The sequence below is a fragment of the Polypterus senegalus genome, chromosome 4 (assembly GCF_016835505.1).
Source record: "Polypterus senegalus isolate Bchr_013 chromosome 4, ASM1683550v1, whole genome shotgun sequence".
NCBI classification, from domain to species: Eukaryota; Metazoa; Chordata; class Cladistia; order Polypteriformes; family Polypteridae; genus Polypterus; species Polypterus senegalus.
Window position 1 is genome coordinate 123,095,774 of NC_053157.1, and position 16,094 is coordinate 123,111,867.

At 37.8% G+C, this 16,094-nt stretch overlaps 1 protein-coding gene across 9 annotated transcripts in view; it reads right to left on the minus strand.

Annotated features, from left to right (window-relative positions):
• The window catches only part of kiaa1109 (KIAA1109 ortholog), a 388,609-nt gene that overhangs the window by 162,271 nt on the left and 210,244 nt on the right, over nucleotides 1–16,094 (minus strand). For all 9 annotated transcript variants that reach the window (XM_039751238.1, XM_039751239.1, XM_039751244.1 and 6 more), the window contains exons 32-33: nucleotides 7,077–7,197; nucleotides 181–327 (exon numbers count right to left, since the gene is read on the minus strand). In XM_039751238.1, coding sequence (XP_039607172.1) covers nucleotides 181–327; nucleotides 7,077–7,197 — 268 coding nt within the window. The remainder of the gene's footprint in view (nucleotides 1–180; nucleotides 328–7,076; nucleotides 7,198–16,094) is intronic.

Sequence of the window (16,094 nt, forward strand, 5' to 3'; positions counted from 1 at the left end):
TTAATTTCACTAGGTTTTTTTAATATAATGTACACAAGTATGAAGAATGTATGATTTTTTTAAAATACAACCATCACATGAAATAAAGGTTCAATGTATTTAAATTAAGTAGATAGAAAAGTACAACTGCACTTGACAAAGGGTGTCAGATAATATTTAAAACAATATTGTCATCCTTACTTTTGGAATGGAGACATTGGCCTGAAGACCTTTAATTTTCACATTGTCTTGTTTTGTAGAAAGATCATTTTGCACATGCCCAGAGTTTGTACATGCAGGTGCAGTACTGTCCGTCTTGGAACCTCTAGATTCATGTTTCAGTGAACTCTGAAAAAAAGAGATAATTATTAATCAATAAACAAATGGATATAAATTAAAATAAAAATAAAATCAAAACAAAACTCAGTTTTAAGTTATGATGTTGCTACAATCAAATTCAAGCAAAACAGTCTTTAAAATATCTAATACTTGTTGCCAACAAGGTAACTATTATTTCTAATATAGAAATTGTGTTTTCAATGCAGATCACATTGCATTTGACAATACCTTTGCTCCTTTTAATTTCTAAGCAGTCTAAGCACCATATTTCTGGATCTTTTTTTGATTAAAAGCAAAATGTACCTTTCATATAGCTGTTACTAGTGTTGATCAGCGAATTTCAACAAAGCGTTATTCACAGCGAATTTGCTGCGCTTTCCCTTGTTCATCCATTTATTTACTGATAATTTGGCTGTTTTATGAGAACTTTCTTTACTATGTCATATAATGCTTTGTGAGGCCAGCGTAACATCCTTCGGAGCTGTAACACTGGATGGGACCGTCCCCCCAGGTATATAATGCTGATCATCTGCATGACACACTGGTTAAAAAATTTGCACATCTCTCACTACATCCTTCTTCTTTGATCTCATGGAGGCATGGTTGTGCAGTTGCTGGCATTATGAAGAGAACATGATCGCACACACACTATCGCTAGTCTACTGGCTGACACACTACAGATTTGAACACTGGGAGAAACATGGGTTTAGCAGTGAAAACTCATGTAGATATAAACAGAACTTGTAGATTTCACAGAAATCAAAGATACTAGGCAGCTGGTGAACTACTATAGCATCAGTATTCATACCAGCTTTTTTACATATTCCATAAAAACAAATGCTATAAAGGCACATTAATATTGCATTTGGTAGGTGAAATCAATTTAAGGAGCTTAATATAAATAAATACTGCTGGTTCTCAAATTTTATTTTTATTAAACATATACAGTACAAATAACAAGTTATCTGCGCTTGTTGCTAGATATTCAGGTCAATCTTCGAGTTCCATGTCAATATAAGAGAAGGATAAGAGAAGGAGGCGTGTGCCCTATGTATGCTTAGTTAACCACATGAAGAATGAAAACAAACCTTGAAAGAGCCTGACGACACCAAAAACACAGGAGACTCTACAGTGCATCCGGAAAGTATTCACAGCACATCACTTTTTCCACATTTAGTTATGTTACAGCCTTATTCTAAAACGGATTAAATTCATTTTTTTCTTCAGAATTCTACACACAACACCCCATAATGACAACGTGAAAAAAGTTTATTTGAGATTTTTGCAGATTTACTACAAATAAAAAAAATTGGGAAAGCACATGTACATAAGTATTCGTAGCCTTTGCCATGAAGCTCAAAATTGAGCTCAGGCGCATCCTGTTTCCCCTGATCATCCTTGAGATGTTTCTACAGCTTAATTGGAGTCCACCTGTGGTAAATTCTGTTGATTGGACATGATTTGGAAAGGCACACAATGGTCTATATAAGGTTTCACAGTTGACAGTTCATGTCAGAGCACAAACCAAGCATGAAGTCAAAGGAATTGTCTGTAGACCTCCGAGACAGGATTGTCTCAAGGCACAAATTTGGGGAAGGTTACAGAAAAATTTCTACTGCTTTGAAGGTCCCAATGAGCACAGTGGCCTCCATGATCCGTAAGTGGAAGAAGTTCGAAACCACCAGGACTCTTCCTAGAGCTGACCGGCCATCTAAACTGAGCGATCAGGGGAGAAGGGCCTTAGTCAGGGAGGTGACCAAAAACCCAATGGTCACTCTATCAGAGCTCCGGAGGTCCTCTGTGGAGAGAGGAGAATCTTCCAGAAGGACAACCATCTCTGCAGCAATCCACCAATCAGGCCTATATGGTGGAGTGGCCAGACGGAAGCCACTCCTTAGTAAAAGGCACATGGCAGCCCGCCTGGAGTTTGCCAAAAGGCACCTGAAAGACTCTCAGACCATGAGAAACAAAATTCTCTGGTCTGATGAGACAAAGATTGAACTCTTTGGTGTGAATGCCAGGTATCACGTTTGGAGGAAACCAGGCACCGCTCATCACCAGGCCAATACCATCCCTACATTGAAGCATGGTGATGGCAGCATCATGCTGTGGGGATGTTTTTCAGCGGAAGGAACTGGGAGACTAGTCAGGAGAAAGAGAAAGAAAACAGCAGCAATGTACAGAGACATCCTGGATGAAAACCTGCTCCAGAGCGCTCTTGACCTCAGACTGGGGAGACGGTTCATCTTTCAGCAGGACAACGACCCTAAGCACACAGCCAAGATATCAAAGGAGTGGCTTCAGGACAACTCTGTGAATGTCCTTGAGTGGCTCAGCCAGAGCCCAGACTTGAATCTGATTGAACATCTCTGGAGAGATCTTAAAATGGCTGTTGTGGAAGACGAATATTCTCTTCGTTCCCTTGTACTAATTCATGTCTGAGAAGTAAGCTTTACGAAACCATATATTATGTAAACGCATGCTTTGCTGAGCAAAACATAAAAATACTTGTCCAAAGGACTCAAGGTCTGAGCATTCCACACGAGTCTGCCTTATCACATTTTCCCTTAGTTTACATCTGAACGCCATAACAAAAGGGGCCAAGAAATCAAGTTGCACAAAGGGGCGTTGAAGGGGCTCAAGGATTGTGCATAATAAACGTGTTGACTGTTACATTTCATAATGATATTAAATCACGCATTCTAGGGGTATAAAAACTTGCCCCACCCAACAGACGGGGTTCAGAAGAGCCCTGACGCTGTCATGTTTATTGATTGTCTGCTTTTCTGAAACTCTTCTCACTGTGACTCTGCAAAATAAAGCTGCTTTATAACCACACCTGCTGTCTTGTCTGAAGTCTTCGTCCACACTGTGCACCGACGCTTCCCATCCAACCTGATGGAGCTTGAGAGGTGCTGCAAAGAGGAATGGGAGAAACTGGCCAAGGATAGGTGTGCCAAGCTTGTGGCATCATATTCAAAAAGACTTGAGGCTGTAATTGCTGCCAAAGGTGCATCGACAAAGTACTGAGCAAAGGCTGTGAATACTTACGCACATGTGATTTCTCAGTTTTTTTATTTTTAATAAAATTGCAAATACCTCAAGTAAACTTTTTTCATGTTGTCATTATGGGGTGTTGTGTGTAGAATTGTGAGGAAAAAAATGAATTTAATCAATTTTGGAATAAGGCTGTAACATAACAAAATGTGAAAAAAGTGATGCGCTGTGAATACTTTCAGGATGTACTGTATATAATAATAACAAAAAATGTATTACTATTTATAAGAAGTTTTTATCCTTTTGATAGAAGAAAAACGTGCAAAGCATCAGCACATTTTGCAGAGCCTTTAGCACCAACATGCCAGCAGCTTCAATCATGACATGCTACTTTGAATTTTCTGCCTTCAACTATTTTAGGGCTGATTTTTTTTTTCCTTTTCTCCCAGGGCTGAACAAGTTTTCTGAAAAGCACACAAAGCAAAAGTTTCTTACATACATCAACATAAAATGTCTGTTTGCACTGCCCTGTACGCTACCGCAGCAGCTGCAGTGCAGTTGGGGAGGGTGGCGAGCCGGAGCCATACTGTTTTCTGAAATGAAATGCACATAAAGCAATAGTTTCTCACATTAATCAACATAAAACAACCTACATATTTTTACTGATTTTTGACTACGAATTCAGCATTATCGCTTTGTTTTGATGAAATATACATTTGTGCATCTTAGACTGTGTTTGTTCTTCTTTGGTCTCATGGCAGCACGGTGATTCAGTGGCTGGCACGTCTGGTGCACAGCTCAGGTCACCTTTTTGGCCACAATAATCGGTCAAGTATAGTTAGCAGACGTTTCCCTAGCCCTCAGGGAAACTTTAAACATGATTGCACCGTTATAATTCAGTCAAATCTAGTTCAGTTAGTCCGATTCCATTGATTTCACTGCATTTCAACAAGTTCGGCAATATCCGTGAACACTTCCATTATTTCCCCAAACTGGAGGCGAACACCGCAGAGTTCACTCATCACTAGTTGATACTATGGCAGAATAACAGATTTGACTTTGTTCTTAGTCATATTGTTACATTTGAAGCATTTTTTTTTTTTTCAAAAACATAATTGAAAGTTATTTTTATTTAGGATTAGGAAATAAATTATAATTTATACATAATCAATTCTTTTCAAATCTGAATAGTTTAATTTTTAGCTTAGGTTTTGGTTAATCACAGTGCTTTGAATATTTAGTGTGGCTAGGCACCTTGTGTAACTGCTATTAAAATCATTATCATCACTGGTATCAGTAATTATTGATGATTGACATTTTTTATAACAGCCATAAAATACAATGTACAAGATATAACTCTTTCACCAAAAAATAAAAGCATATTATGTCATCTGCAGTTATGAGTGAGTATGCATGCACATATGAGGTGAGACACAAAAATAACTGGACTGAGCTTGGGGCTTTCCTGGAAAAACGTCTGTAGGTTACCCGAACGTGAATCATAGAACTATATCAGCGCACTACACGACCTCTCAAACTGCCGACCAGCTAGGTATATCCTGTGAATAGCCCAGTCAGTATTTGCTCAACAATCACTACACGAGTTGCCGCTATAATGTTGGATGGAAAAAAAATAAATAAAAAAATAAAATCGAACAGCGAATAAACATCAAATTTCTAGCGAAACTGAACAGAAAACCCACAAAAATTTATGATGAAAACAGTGAGCGCTGATAATAGTTTGTCTTGAATACAAGTGGCACAAACGTTTCAAGGAAGGACAAGGAAATGTGGAAGACGTTCATTGCCTAGGTTGCCCATGCTCGTCTCGGACAGATGAAAACATCAAAAAGGTGAATCAGATTGTTCAAAATGATCTTACTGCTTTTTCTGTAAAGCAGTTTTTGACTGACAAAAACATTCCTGTTCTCGATCATCCTCCCTATTCACCCAATTTAGCTCCCTGTGATTTTTGCTTGTTCCCAAAAATCAAAAGTGACCTGAAGGGAACACATTTTTCCTTCAGTGGATGAAGTGAAGATAGAAATGGCAAGCCTTTTGAAGCGCCTCAAGCAAGAAGACTTCCAGCACCATTTCAATCAATGGAAGATCTGTATGGAGCAGTGTAGAGATCAGGAGGGGGAGTATATAGAAAGTGACAATGTTTAGAATGCTGTACTTCATCAATAAATATATATATATTTTTTTACCAATCCAGTTATTTTTGTGTCTCACCTCTTATGTCTCGATCCTTTAGTGTTCCATGCTAAACATGCTTGGCAGTAAATTTAATATGAAAGTAAACACACTATATGCCAATTGAAGAAAATATTTCTACAAATGTTGCACTTGATAATTTATGTGTTGTTATAATATGCAGATATTACTGTTAGTTTATTTTTTATAAACAATACAGTAATTAGTCTGGAGTTAGCTACAGTATGTTAATTTCTGAGGCATTATTGCTTTAGACACTAGCTGACCGGAATGTCCTAATTTGCTCTATTTGTTACTAGTTTCTCCAGGAAATGAGGTATTTTAATTGCTGTTGTGAAGACTTTTACCATACAAGCATAATTTATATCCAAAAAATCCTGCTACATCAATCGAAGAATTAATCAAAGCCAGAATGAATGTCACATTATGTCTGTTGCCAGATCAAAAGCAAGATCTGAAAAAAAACCTCAAATACACTGTTATTACCTATACATCTGTGAATGTTTTATTGTGCTTGCCCACCTTCCAAGTAGTTTGGAGGGAAGCTCTCTTTGCGTGTTGTTGAGTTACTGATTGTAACTTGCTTTCAAGATTTCCAGCTTTCTTTTGTATGGTCTCAATATGGTGGACAAGATTAACTGAAAGAGCCATATTCCTGCAGATATTCCTCTTTTTCAATAGTGACCGTTTCACTGCAGATCGGACCTGACTGCTGAGAATTTCCAACAGATAGCACTACAAAACATACTTTTCATTCTGAATTAATAATTCTCTCTATCATTTACAACCTAACTCCTTTTGATAGCTAACATGCCATATGAATTTTGGATAGTATTCCTATAAAGTCAATAAAAGTTACTTGAGTCTAACCACTGTGAAATTTCAAAAGGGAAAATGTATGAATTTCAATACTTATGCTTACTAAATTGGAATGATAAAAACAATGAATTCGTCACACTTAGATATAAACTGAATAGGTTTGAAATGACTTACTATGGGTGTGACGTGAAAGAGTGAGGAAATGTACAAGAGTGTCTAGGAGTAAATGATGGAGTGTGCCTGTTAAAGTATGGGAGATGTGTGTGTATGTATGGGGGAGAGGGGTTATGGGGAGGTTGTTCAAAGGAGAATTTGCTATGCAAGATTTTGGCCCAGGGCAAATCTGTTTGATGACTCCTACTCTGTTCTTTGGTTAATTCATTTATGTGAAATTGGAAACGCAAATATACATGTTACTCCACTTTTCACTAACTGTATACAAGTTCAAATATATAATGCTGACCAGATTTCATGGTCAATTTTCCTAATAAATATAATTTTAGAATTACACATTTAGCATATATTCAATACAAAAAAATAGAATGTGATTCTGAAATTTGATGTCTCTGGCTGTTGCCATTTTAAGATATGAAACGGAAGTTTACTTAAAAAAAAATCTAAAATCATTTTCATAAAACCTATATGTTAGTAATACTATATATTACTATTATTAGGGCTAGCATCTATAATAATTAGCAAAAGGTGATATCTTAAAAAATACTTACAGAGTCAGATACAGTAGATTTGCTAATCTGATAGGCTTCATGTAATACCTTGGCATGAAGGTCATCTAAGATTGAGGCAGGGTGCTGGTTATTTGCAAAATGAACTAGAGCTTCAATATATCTGTATAAAAAATGAAAATTATGAGCAAAAATAAAACATTACAAACCATACACTATCTAACATTTAAATAACTAAAACATCCACAATTCATTTCCTTTCTTAAATCTCTAAACAGTTCAGTTACTAGAATAACTAACACTGGCCTTAAGTTGAAATGCACGGTTTACAAGGTTCACAACAAAGCTGACCATACAGGAGGATACTAATAACATAAGCAATCACACATTTAATCCTTTCGTACCTACAATGTAGAAATTAGGTTATCAAAGGTGACTCTCATTTGAGCTTTAATGGACATAAAATAAAAACTGTAATATGGCAATGATTAAAAACTTGTTATTTTTAAGTATTTACTTAATTGATGGCTGATTTAGATAGTAAATTAAATACTAAAAAAGATATAAAAGTAATCTTTTAGGGATACTTGCTAATATAAATAATATTCTGTGTTATCGCAGATACAGCTGTTAAAAAAGAACTGCTTAAACAGCACAGGTCCTTGCATGGTTTCAATGAGTTTTTTTTTTTAACATTTTGCTTCTAGGAAATGTAATGCTGCTTACATAAACAGACCTTTAATTTATACTTTTTCCACAGATTGCGACACTGACATGGTGGGGATAAACTTGTGCATCTCAACGATCCATAGAACTGTGTTGTCAGGAGATATGTACTGCTGAAAAACGTGTTATCCTGGGCAGACTGGTATGAGTAGAGGTCAGACAAAGATAAAAGCGAAGATAATGCTAAAGTAGTAGATTCAGGCCAAGCCAAACCCAGACTTAAACCGCACAGAACACTGGTGGAGAGATCTTAAAATGGCAGTTTATAGACACTTCCCATACAATGCAATGAACTTTGAGAGGATTTGTCAGGATGAATTGAATAAACTGCCTAAATCCAGGAGTGTGAAGCTTACAGAGACTTACCCCAAAGGTGCAATGCTGTACAGTAACTGTTGCTAAAGAAACTTCTACAAACTACTGAATTAAAGGACCTGAATACTTATTTGAATGAGAAGTTTCAGTTTTTAAATTTTAATAATTTTGCATACTTTCTGAAAACATGTTTTTTCTTTGTCATGACAGTTAATTGAGTTATAGGTTGATTGGGAAAAAAAGGCACACTTTTTTTTTTTTGTTTTAATCTCAGGTGTGTGATTACCTGTTATATGTATATCGATTATGTAACTTATAACTGAAAAATCACCAAAACTACAGTCAAATTCTTTATATGCGTGCATACTTGGCCAAATATTCCGATTCTGATTTAAAATTAAATCTACAACACAATAAAGTGTGTAGCAAGTGAAGATATCTAAATACTTATATGGGTGGAAGCTGGTTTTAACATAACATACTGTACTTTACATGGGCTTTTCTATAATCATATTAATATGTACATAAGTGGTTGTCGACTTACGACCATGTTTTTTCTGACGGATCGGTCGTAAATCGAACTAGACATTAGCTATAGCACTGTATAAGTAGTCCCTTAAGTCATATTGTTTTTTTAATATCCTTTTTTAATCATCATTCTTAGAACATTGTGTAGATTTTTCTATCTTTTTTTGTACATTATTTTTTTTATTTATTTTGTTTCGTTATTACTGTTGCTCGCATGGATGCCAAATCTTTAACAGCTTCACTAGTCCCTTGTCTGTGTAATATTATGTCATCAATGTGAACCTTTCCCAGTGTTCATTGTGTTAACTGAGAGAGGAGGAATTGTACCCACGTAGTTTGATCACTCATATGTATTCTGTTTTAACATTTTAGTCTGTTAATAATAAACATTAATGGATAAAGGAGTTCTGTGTAGTTTCATTATCCCTTCATCTGTCACAACACAGAAGCTATGGAAGTTAACTGGATTCAAGGCCAGAGCACAGTAGTACAGTGTACACAGTAAACACCAGTTACAATTGGTTAACTTAAGGTCACATGCAATCATATTCACTTTCTTTCCACCCTCATACTGCTCAATCATCTTCATTTTTTGGTGTTGAGATCAATAGCAATTTTTTCCTGTAATTGTAAGACAAATGTAACTGAACGTAGACGCCACAGGTAATAAACTGAGATTGAAAAGAGTAAACCATGGCATACAGAGCTGGCGTGACAGAAACTGTTGTTTACCTGAGAGACACGGTAGCGAGCATAAATCAAATGGTCGTAAGACGTATAGGTTGTAAGTCAACAACTACCCGTGTACGTATTTACTAATATGAATTTGTTTGAAATGTACTGAATTATTAATAACTCTTAAATGAAACATGAAAGTTTTAAATACACATAAAGTCTCAGTGGTGTAGAGGTATTAACATCTATCTATGGGAGTCTCTAGATATTATAGGACACCACCTGTTTTTAGTTATGTTTTATTTTTTTTTTCATTTATACTTTACTAGCTAAATATTCGCGCTTCGCAGTGGAGAAGAAGTGTGTTAAAGAAGTTATGAAAAAGAAAAGGGAACATTTTAAAAATAACGTAACATTTGCTTTCTATTCGTTTGCATAAGCACAGTCCTTCACCAGCAATTATTTAATGTTAGCTCAGACCCGGCACTTAAAGTTTCTGTCACACTTTTGCTGAGTTTGTGCCAAACACTATTCTATCTCTGACCATCTCATCTTCGTTTGCATAAGCACAGTCCTTCACCAGCAATTTTAACTCAGTTACAAAGTGATCAAAAGTCTCGTTTATACCCTGCGTCCTCTCAGTAAACTTGTATCTCGCGAATATCGTATTCGTCTTAGGCATGACAAATGCCAGCGGCAGCGTGTCTATGAACTTAAAGTTAAGCTTTACACCTTGCATTCCTATTCGTTTGCATAAGCAAAGTCCTTCATCTGCAAGTTTAACTCCATTACAGCAATGTTAACTCCATTACAAAGGGATCCAAAGTCTCGTTTATACCCCGCGTCTTCTCATTAAACTTGTATCTTGTGAATATCGTATTCGTCGTAGGCATGACAAACGCCAGCAGCAGTGTATCTATAAACTTAATTTAAACTTATGGTTTACACCGTGCTTTGTTTCCGCAGTAGCTGCACTTATGAATATGCTTGTATGCGTCACTCGCTTCATATTCTTTTGCTGCCTTAATTGTGTAATGCGTTTTTTGTTCAGCGCTCTTTGGAGCTCTTGCTTGTTCTCTGCGTACTGTGTTCACAGTCAGTTCACGTGAGCCGCTCGGAGTACATGCATCGAAGATTCTCAGCAGTGCTTGTGCTATCTTGTGCAATGTTCACGGCTTTATTTAATGTTAGCTAAGACCCGGCACTTAAAAGTTTCTCTCAAGCACTTTCGCCGAAGTTTGTGCCAAACACCACCCTGACCATCTCATCTTCGTTTGCATAAGCACAGTCCTTCACCCGCGAATATTTAGCAGCACAGTGTTTCTATTGGATTTCCGCTGACGGATGGCCTTATATGGGCAGGCACACTCAATTACGTGGGAGGCATGACGATGAGGGAGGCAACTCCGCCTCATATGGCGACCGAGCTGCAGGCTATGGCCGTATATATATGTACATAAGTAGGTTCCAGTTATGACCATTACACAAAGAATTTTGAAATGAAACCTGCCTAACTTTTGTAAGTAAGCTATAAGGAATGAGCTTGCCAAATTTCAGCCTTCTACCTACACGGGAAGTTAGAGAATTAGTGATGAGTCAGTCAGTCAGTGAGTGAGTGAGTCAGTGAGGGCTTTGCCTTTTATTAGTATAGATACTCATTTTGTTTTGACCAAAGCTCAATCCCAGACTGAGACATGTTTTTTTTCTTTCCACAGGACCCACATTCTTACCTATAGACTGTGACGCCAAACTCTTACTGTTGGCTGAAAATAACACTATACAAATCCAATACATGGAAGAATCAGTAGTGGATTTAGAGGTCATTCGGCTTTATGCATAGACTTTATTAGGGCTCTGTTATTTGACCAAATAAAAAAAGAAAAACATGACCAATTTTAACAGGTTTGAAAAAGGAAACTGTAACCTAACAATGTTTTTTAGATTTCTGATGCAATGCATGATTCACATTACTACTGCCCAGTGGGTCTCAGACTTAGTCCTGGCAGCACCTTGTCACTTCAGGTTTTTGTTCCAAGTTCTGTTTTTTTAATTTGACTACTAGCCTAAGTTTTCAAGTTCCATTACTTCCAAGTTTTGATGTTTTGAAGTCAAGGTAGAAATAATAAAACTAATTTTGGCAATTACCTTATTAGAATGTACTCTGTAATTATGTATGTTACATGAAATACATTAGTTTTTACAGTTTTCATTCTCCATTATTTACAAATGAGCATGGCTCTGACAGTGAAGTAGTTCCAACCTTTCAGCCTTCAATGTTGTATAACTAGTGCTAATAAAAACGTGCAGCCACATGGAGTCACCAGAATTGAGTTTGAGAACTGCTGCTATAGTAAAGAAATTTACTCATACAATAAACTGGAATTCCAATCATACAACCATCAAAAAAAAAGAAAAAAACAGTCAGAATCACAGACTGCTGTACTGATTATATACATAAAAATGACTGCAGTAAACACCTGAAATTCTGTCATCATTACAGAAATTACCCTTAGATTGATCTACATCAATTAAACACCAGTATTTGGCTAGTCTCACTACATTGAATTAGTAGACATTACTGTTAATTACAATTCTGATAAATTATTTATAAAACTGGTCCTTTATTTACAGTTCCGTTTATTAAAATATATTCAAATATATATTGGTGTTTAGTATTAAAATTTTTTACTTTTGGAATATGAGAAAAAAACTAAATAAGGTTGATCAGATAATACATGAATTCTACATTTTTGTATTGTATACTGTATTTTTCATATACAGTGCATCCGGAAAGTATTCACAGCGCATCACTTTTCCATATTTTATTATGTTACAGCCTTATTCCAAAACGGATTAAATAAATTTTTTTCCTTAGAATTCCACACAACACCCCATAATCACAATGTGAAAAAAATTTACTTGAGGTTTTTGCAAATTTATTAAAAATAAAAAAACTGAGAAATCACATGTACATAAGTATTCATAGCCTTTGCCATGAAGTTCAAAATTGATCTCAGGTGCATCCCTGATCATCCTTGAGATGTTTCTGCAGCTTAATTGGAGTCCACCTGCTGTAAATTCAGTTGATTGGACATGATTTGGAAAGGCACACACCTGTCTATACTGTATAAGGTCTAATAGTTGACAGTTCATGTCAGAGCACAAACCAAGCATGAAGTCAAAGGAATTGTCTGTAGACCTCCGAGACAGGATTGTCTCAAGGCACAAATCTGGGGAAGGTTACAGAAAAGTTTCTGCTGCTTTGAAGGTCCCAATGAGCACAGTGGCCTCCATCATCCGTAAGTGGAAGAAGTTCAAAACCACCAGGACTCTTCCTAGAGCTGGCCGGCCATCTAAACTGAGCGATCGGGGGAGAAGGGCCTTAGTCAGGGAGGTGACCAAGAACCCGATGGTCCCTCTGTCAGAGCTCCAGAGGTCCTCTGTGGAGAGAGGAGAACCTTCCAGAAGAACAACCATCTCTGCAGCAATCCACCGATCAGGCCTGTAGGTACAGTGGCCAGGCGGAAGCCACTCCTTAGTAAAAGGCACATGGCAGCCCGCATGGAGTTTGCCAAAAGGCACCTGAAGGACTCTCAGACCATGAGAAACAAAATTCTCTGGTCTGATGAGACAAAGATTAAACTCTTTGGTGTAAATGCCAGGCGTCACGTTTGGAGGAAACCAGGCACCACTCATCACCAGGCCAATACCATTCCTACATTGAAGCATGGTGGTGGCAGCATCATGCTGTGGGGATGTTTTTCAGCGGCAGGAACTGGGAGACTAGTCAGGATAAAGGGAAAGATGACTGCAGCAATGCACAGAGACATCCTGGATGAAAACCTGCTCCAGAGCGCTCTTGATCTCAGACTGGGGAGAAGGTTCATCTTTCAGCAGGAGAACGACCCTAAGCACACAGCCAAGATATCAAAGGAGTGGCTTCAGGACAACTCTGTGAATGTTCTTGAGTGGTCCAGCCAGACCCCAGACTTGAATCCGATTGAACATCTCTGGAGAGATTTTAAAATGGCTGTGCACCGAAGCTTCCCATCCAACCTGATGTAGCTTGAGAGGTGCTACAAAGAGGAATGGTCGAAACTGGCCAAGGATAGGTGTGCCAAGCTTGTGGCATCATATTCAAAAAGACTTGAGGCTGTAATTGCTGCCAAAGGTGCATCGACAAAGTATTGAGCAAAGGCTGTGAATAATTATGTACATGTGATTTCTCAGTTTTTTTTATTTTTAATAAATTTGCAAAAACCTCAAATAAACTTTTTTCATGTTGTTATTATGAGGTGTTGTATGTAGAATTCTGAGGAAAAAAATTAATCTAATCCATTTTGGATTAAGGCTGTAACATAACAAAATGTGAAAAAAGTGATGCGCTGTGAATACTTTCCGGATGCACTGTAAACTCAATTTTTTAAGACAGCATCATTGTGAGTGTATGGAAATACAACAATCACCAACAAAATATTCTTGCACATTGAAACAGTGACTACTAGCAACTGAAACACAACGTAATTGTAAATATTTATGAATTTATTTGATTAAAGTAGTTTAAATGTATTGCTTTTTTAATAACTTTTAACCATTAATTGTACAGTACTACAGTTACAGTATTACTGTTTAGATATACAGTACCATATAGGTATGTTACAGGTTTCGTTTTTACATTGTATTAATTAGTCATTCCTAATTCTTGAGGTATAATTATAAACATGAATTTTTCTTATGCAGAATATATCTTAAAAAACGTATACTGTATGATACATAGAAAAAATAAAGACAGTAAGTCTACAAACTCTATTTCTTTTGGACAAGATTGTCAAGTACTTTATCATGTAACGTGTATTTTGTAGAGCAGAGTTTTCAAACTCTAGAATTGCTAAACTTAAATATGTTAAGTTAAAGTGTAAGGTGAGTAGTTTTGACTTTTTACTGTAAGTGTGTTACACAATCTTTCTCCACTTTCACTTGATAACGGTAAGGGCTGTCTCATGTTTCTTGTTATTACTATTACAAGCAACAGACTCTATTAACTTTATGTACTTCAGAATCACTAATGGCTGACCAAAATTTTCATAGTGAGATATAACTGTAGTATTTTGAATACATCTGATAACTTGTATCAGCAAAACAAGTGCAAGTCTGTAAGCCTGAAATCTTTTTCAAAATTAGATAGCACAGACATGTCAGTACCGCAGAAGAGTGGCCAACCCTAATGCTGTGAGCAGAGTGGTAACTTTCTATTTTTATTCTTCATGCCATTTTTATCATCGTAGCTGTGCTGCGCTAATAAATGTTATCTGACACTGAAGACCTATTTTAATGACAGGTGTAAATGTAATTCGGCTACATTATATCTGGATACAATTTATAAATGAACATTAATGGAGTCTTTTGGGAATCTGTCATTTCAGGCCATATGATGATGATGGTCGCATTACAAAGTTCACGCTGGTCGGATTTGGGTCACAGACTTTGAGTTTGACCCACCTGCCCTAAAGCATGCAACCAAGACTAGTGATGAGCAAAATATCTATTTTTTGATTTGCATATAGTTTTAGGAAATTGACCTTAAAATTAGTTTTTCATATTATTATACAACTGTGAAATGCATAATTAGTTACTTTTTTTTTTTTTTTGGAGTGGGGAGTGGGATAAAAGGCAAGGAAAATTGCTGCTCCAGATCTTCTGCAGCCCAATCCATGCAACTCTCATTTGCCTTTTGCAATGCCTGCCTGGGTATGACGTTAAACTGCATCCTGCTCTGCAAGCGGTCCTCTAACATGCAGGGAAATCATGGGGGTTGGTGGCAGGATTGGCACTCCAGCCACCATAAAAAAACTTCACAAAGCTCCGAGACTACAGAAAGGACCCCTTTTTGCTCTCCGTGGGAGTAGCTCTGCTGCAGCCACCCATAGGAAGGCTGCTCGCATCATGAAGGGAATGGGGGAAGCCCTCGGGAGCCCCAGAAGAGTGGAAACCGTTGGAGAGCCAAAAGGATCAGGTCTGTTGGGGATCGGAACTCGTGTGGTGCTGAGGTGTCACCCGCTGCACAGCACCACTCGGGTCTCAATTTGAGGTGGCCCATACGGGTGGGTGCATGGAACGTCTGATCTCTCCGGCAAGATGATCATCTTCCTCTGCTGTTGGAGGAGCTGCGTAAACTCTGAATTTCAGTAGTAGCACTCTCTGAGGTGCACAGACCAGGGACTGGCCTGATCTCTGTTGGTGGATACACCTTTTATTGGTCTGGTCGGTCTAATGGCTGTCATTCTCGGGGAGTAGCTGTTGCTGTAGCGGACTGGCTTCTTCCGATGGTATCCAGGTGCCTTGACTGTTGTCTCAGTGTATGCTCTGACCGCAGTGAGTGATGTCTCGGCAAGGGAGACATTTAATTCGCAGCTTCACTTGGTGGTCGATGGGAGCCCACGAGGTGACACTCCTCTTGTCATGGGTGACCTCAATGCAGCCACTGGCACTGACAGGGCTGGCCATGAGGTTTGTCTCGGCCCCCATGGGTCTGGTGACTGTGGTGAAAGTGGCTACATGTTTCTTGACTCTGCAAAAGGTCAGGGGCTGCGAATCGTTGCATCCTGGTTCCAGCGCCCTCAACCGCATCATTGGACTTGGTACTCCAATACTGGTGGTGCGGTGAAGGAGATCGATCACATCCTTGTGGGCAGACGCTGGAGGCTCTTGCATAACTGAAGGGCCTACAGAAGTGCCCAGTTTGTGAATTCTGACCACAGACTTGTTGTTGCTACTCTTAGGATCCAGCTTTGGTCCAGTAGGTTACCACCTACTAGG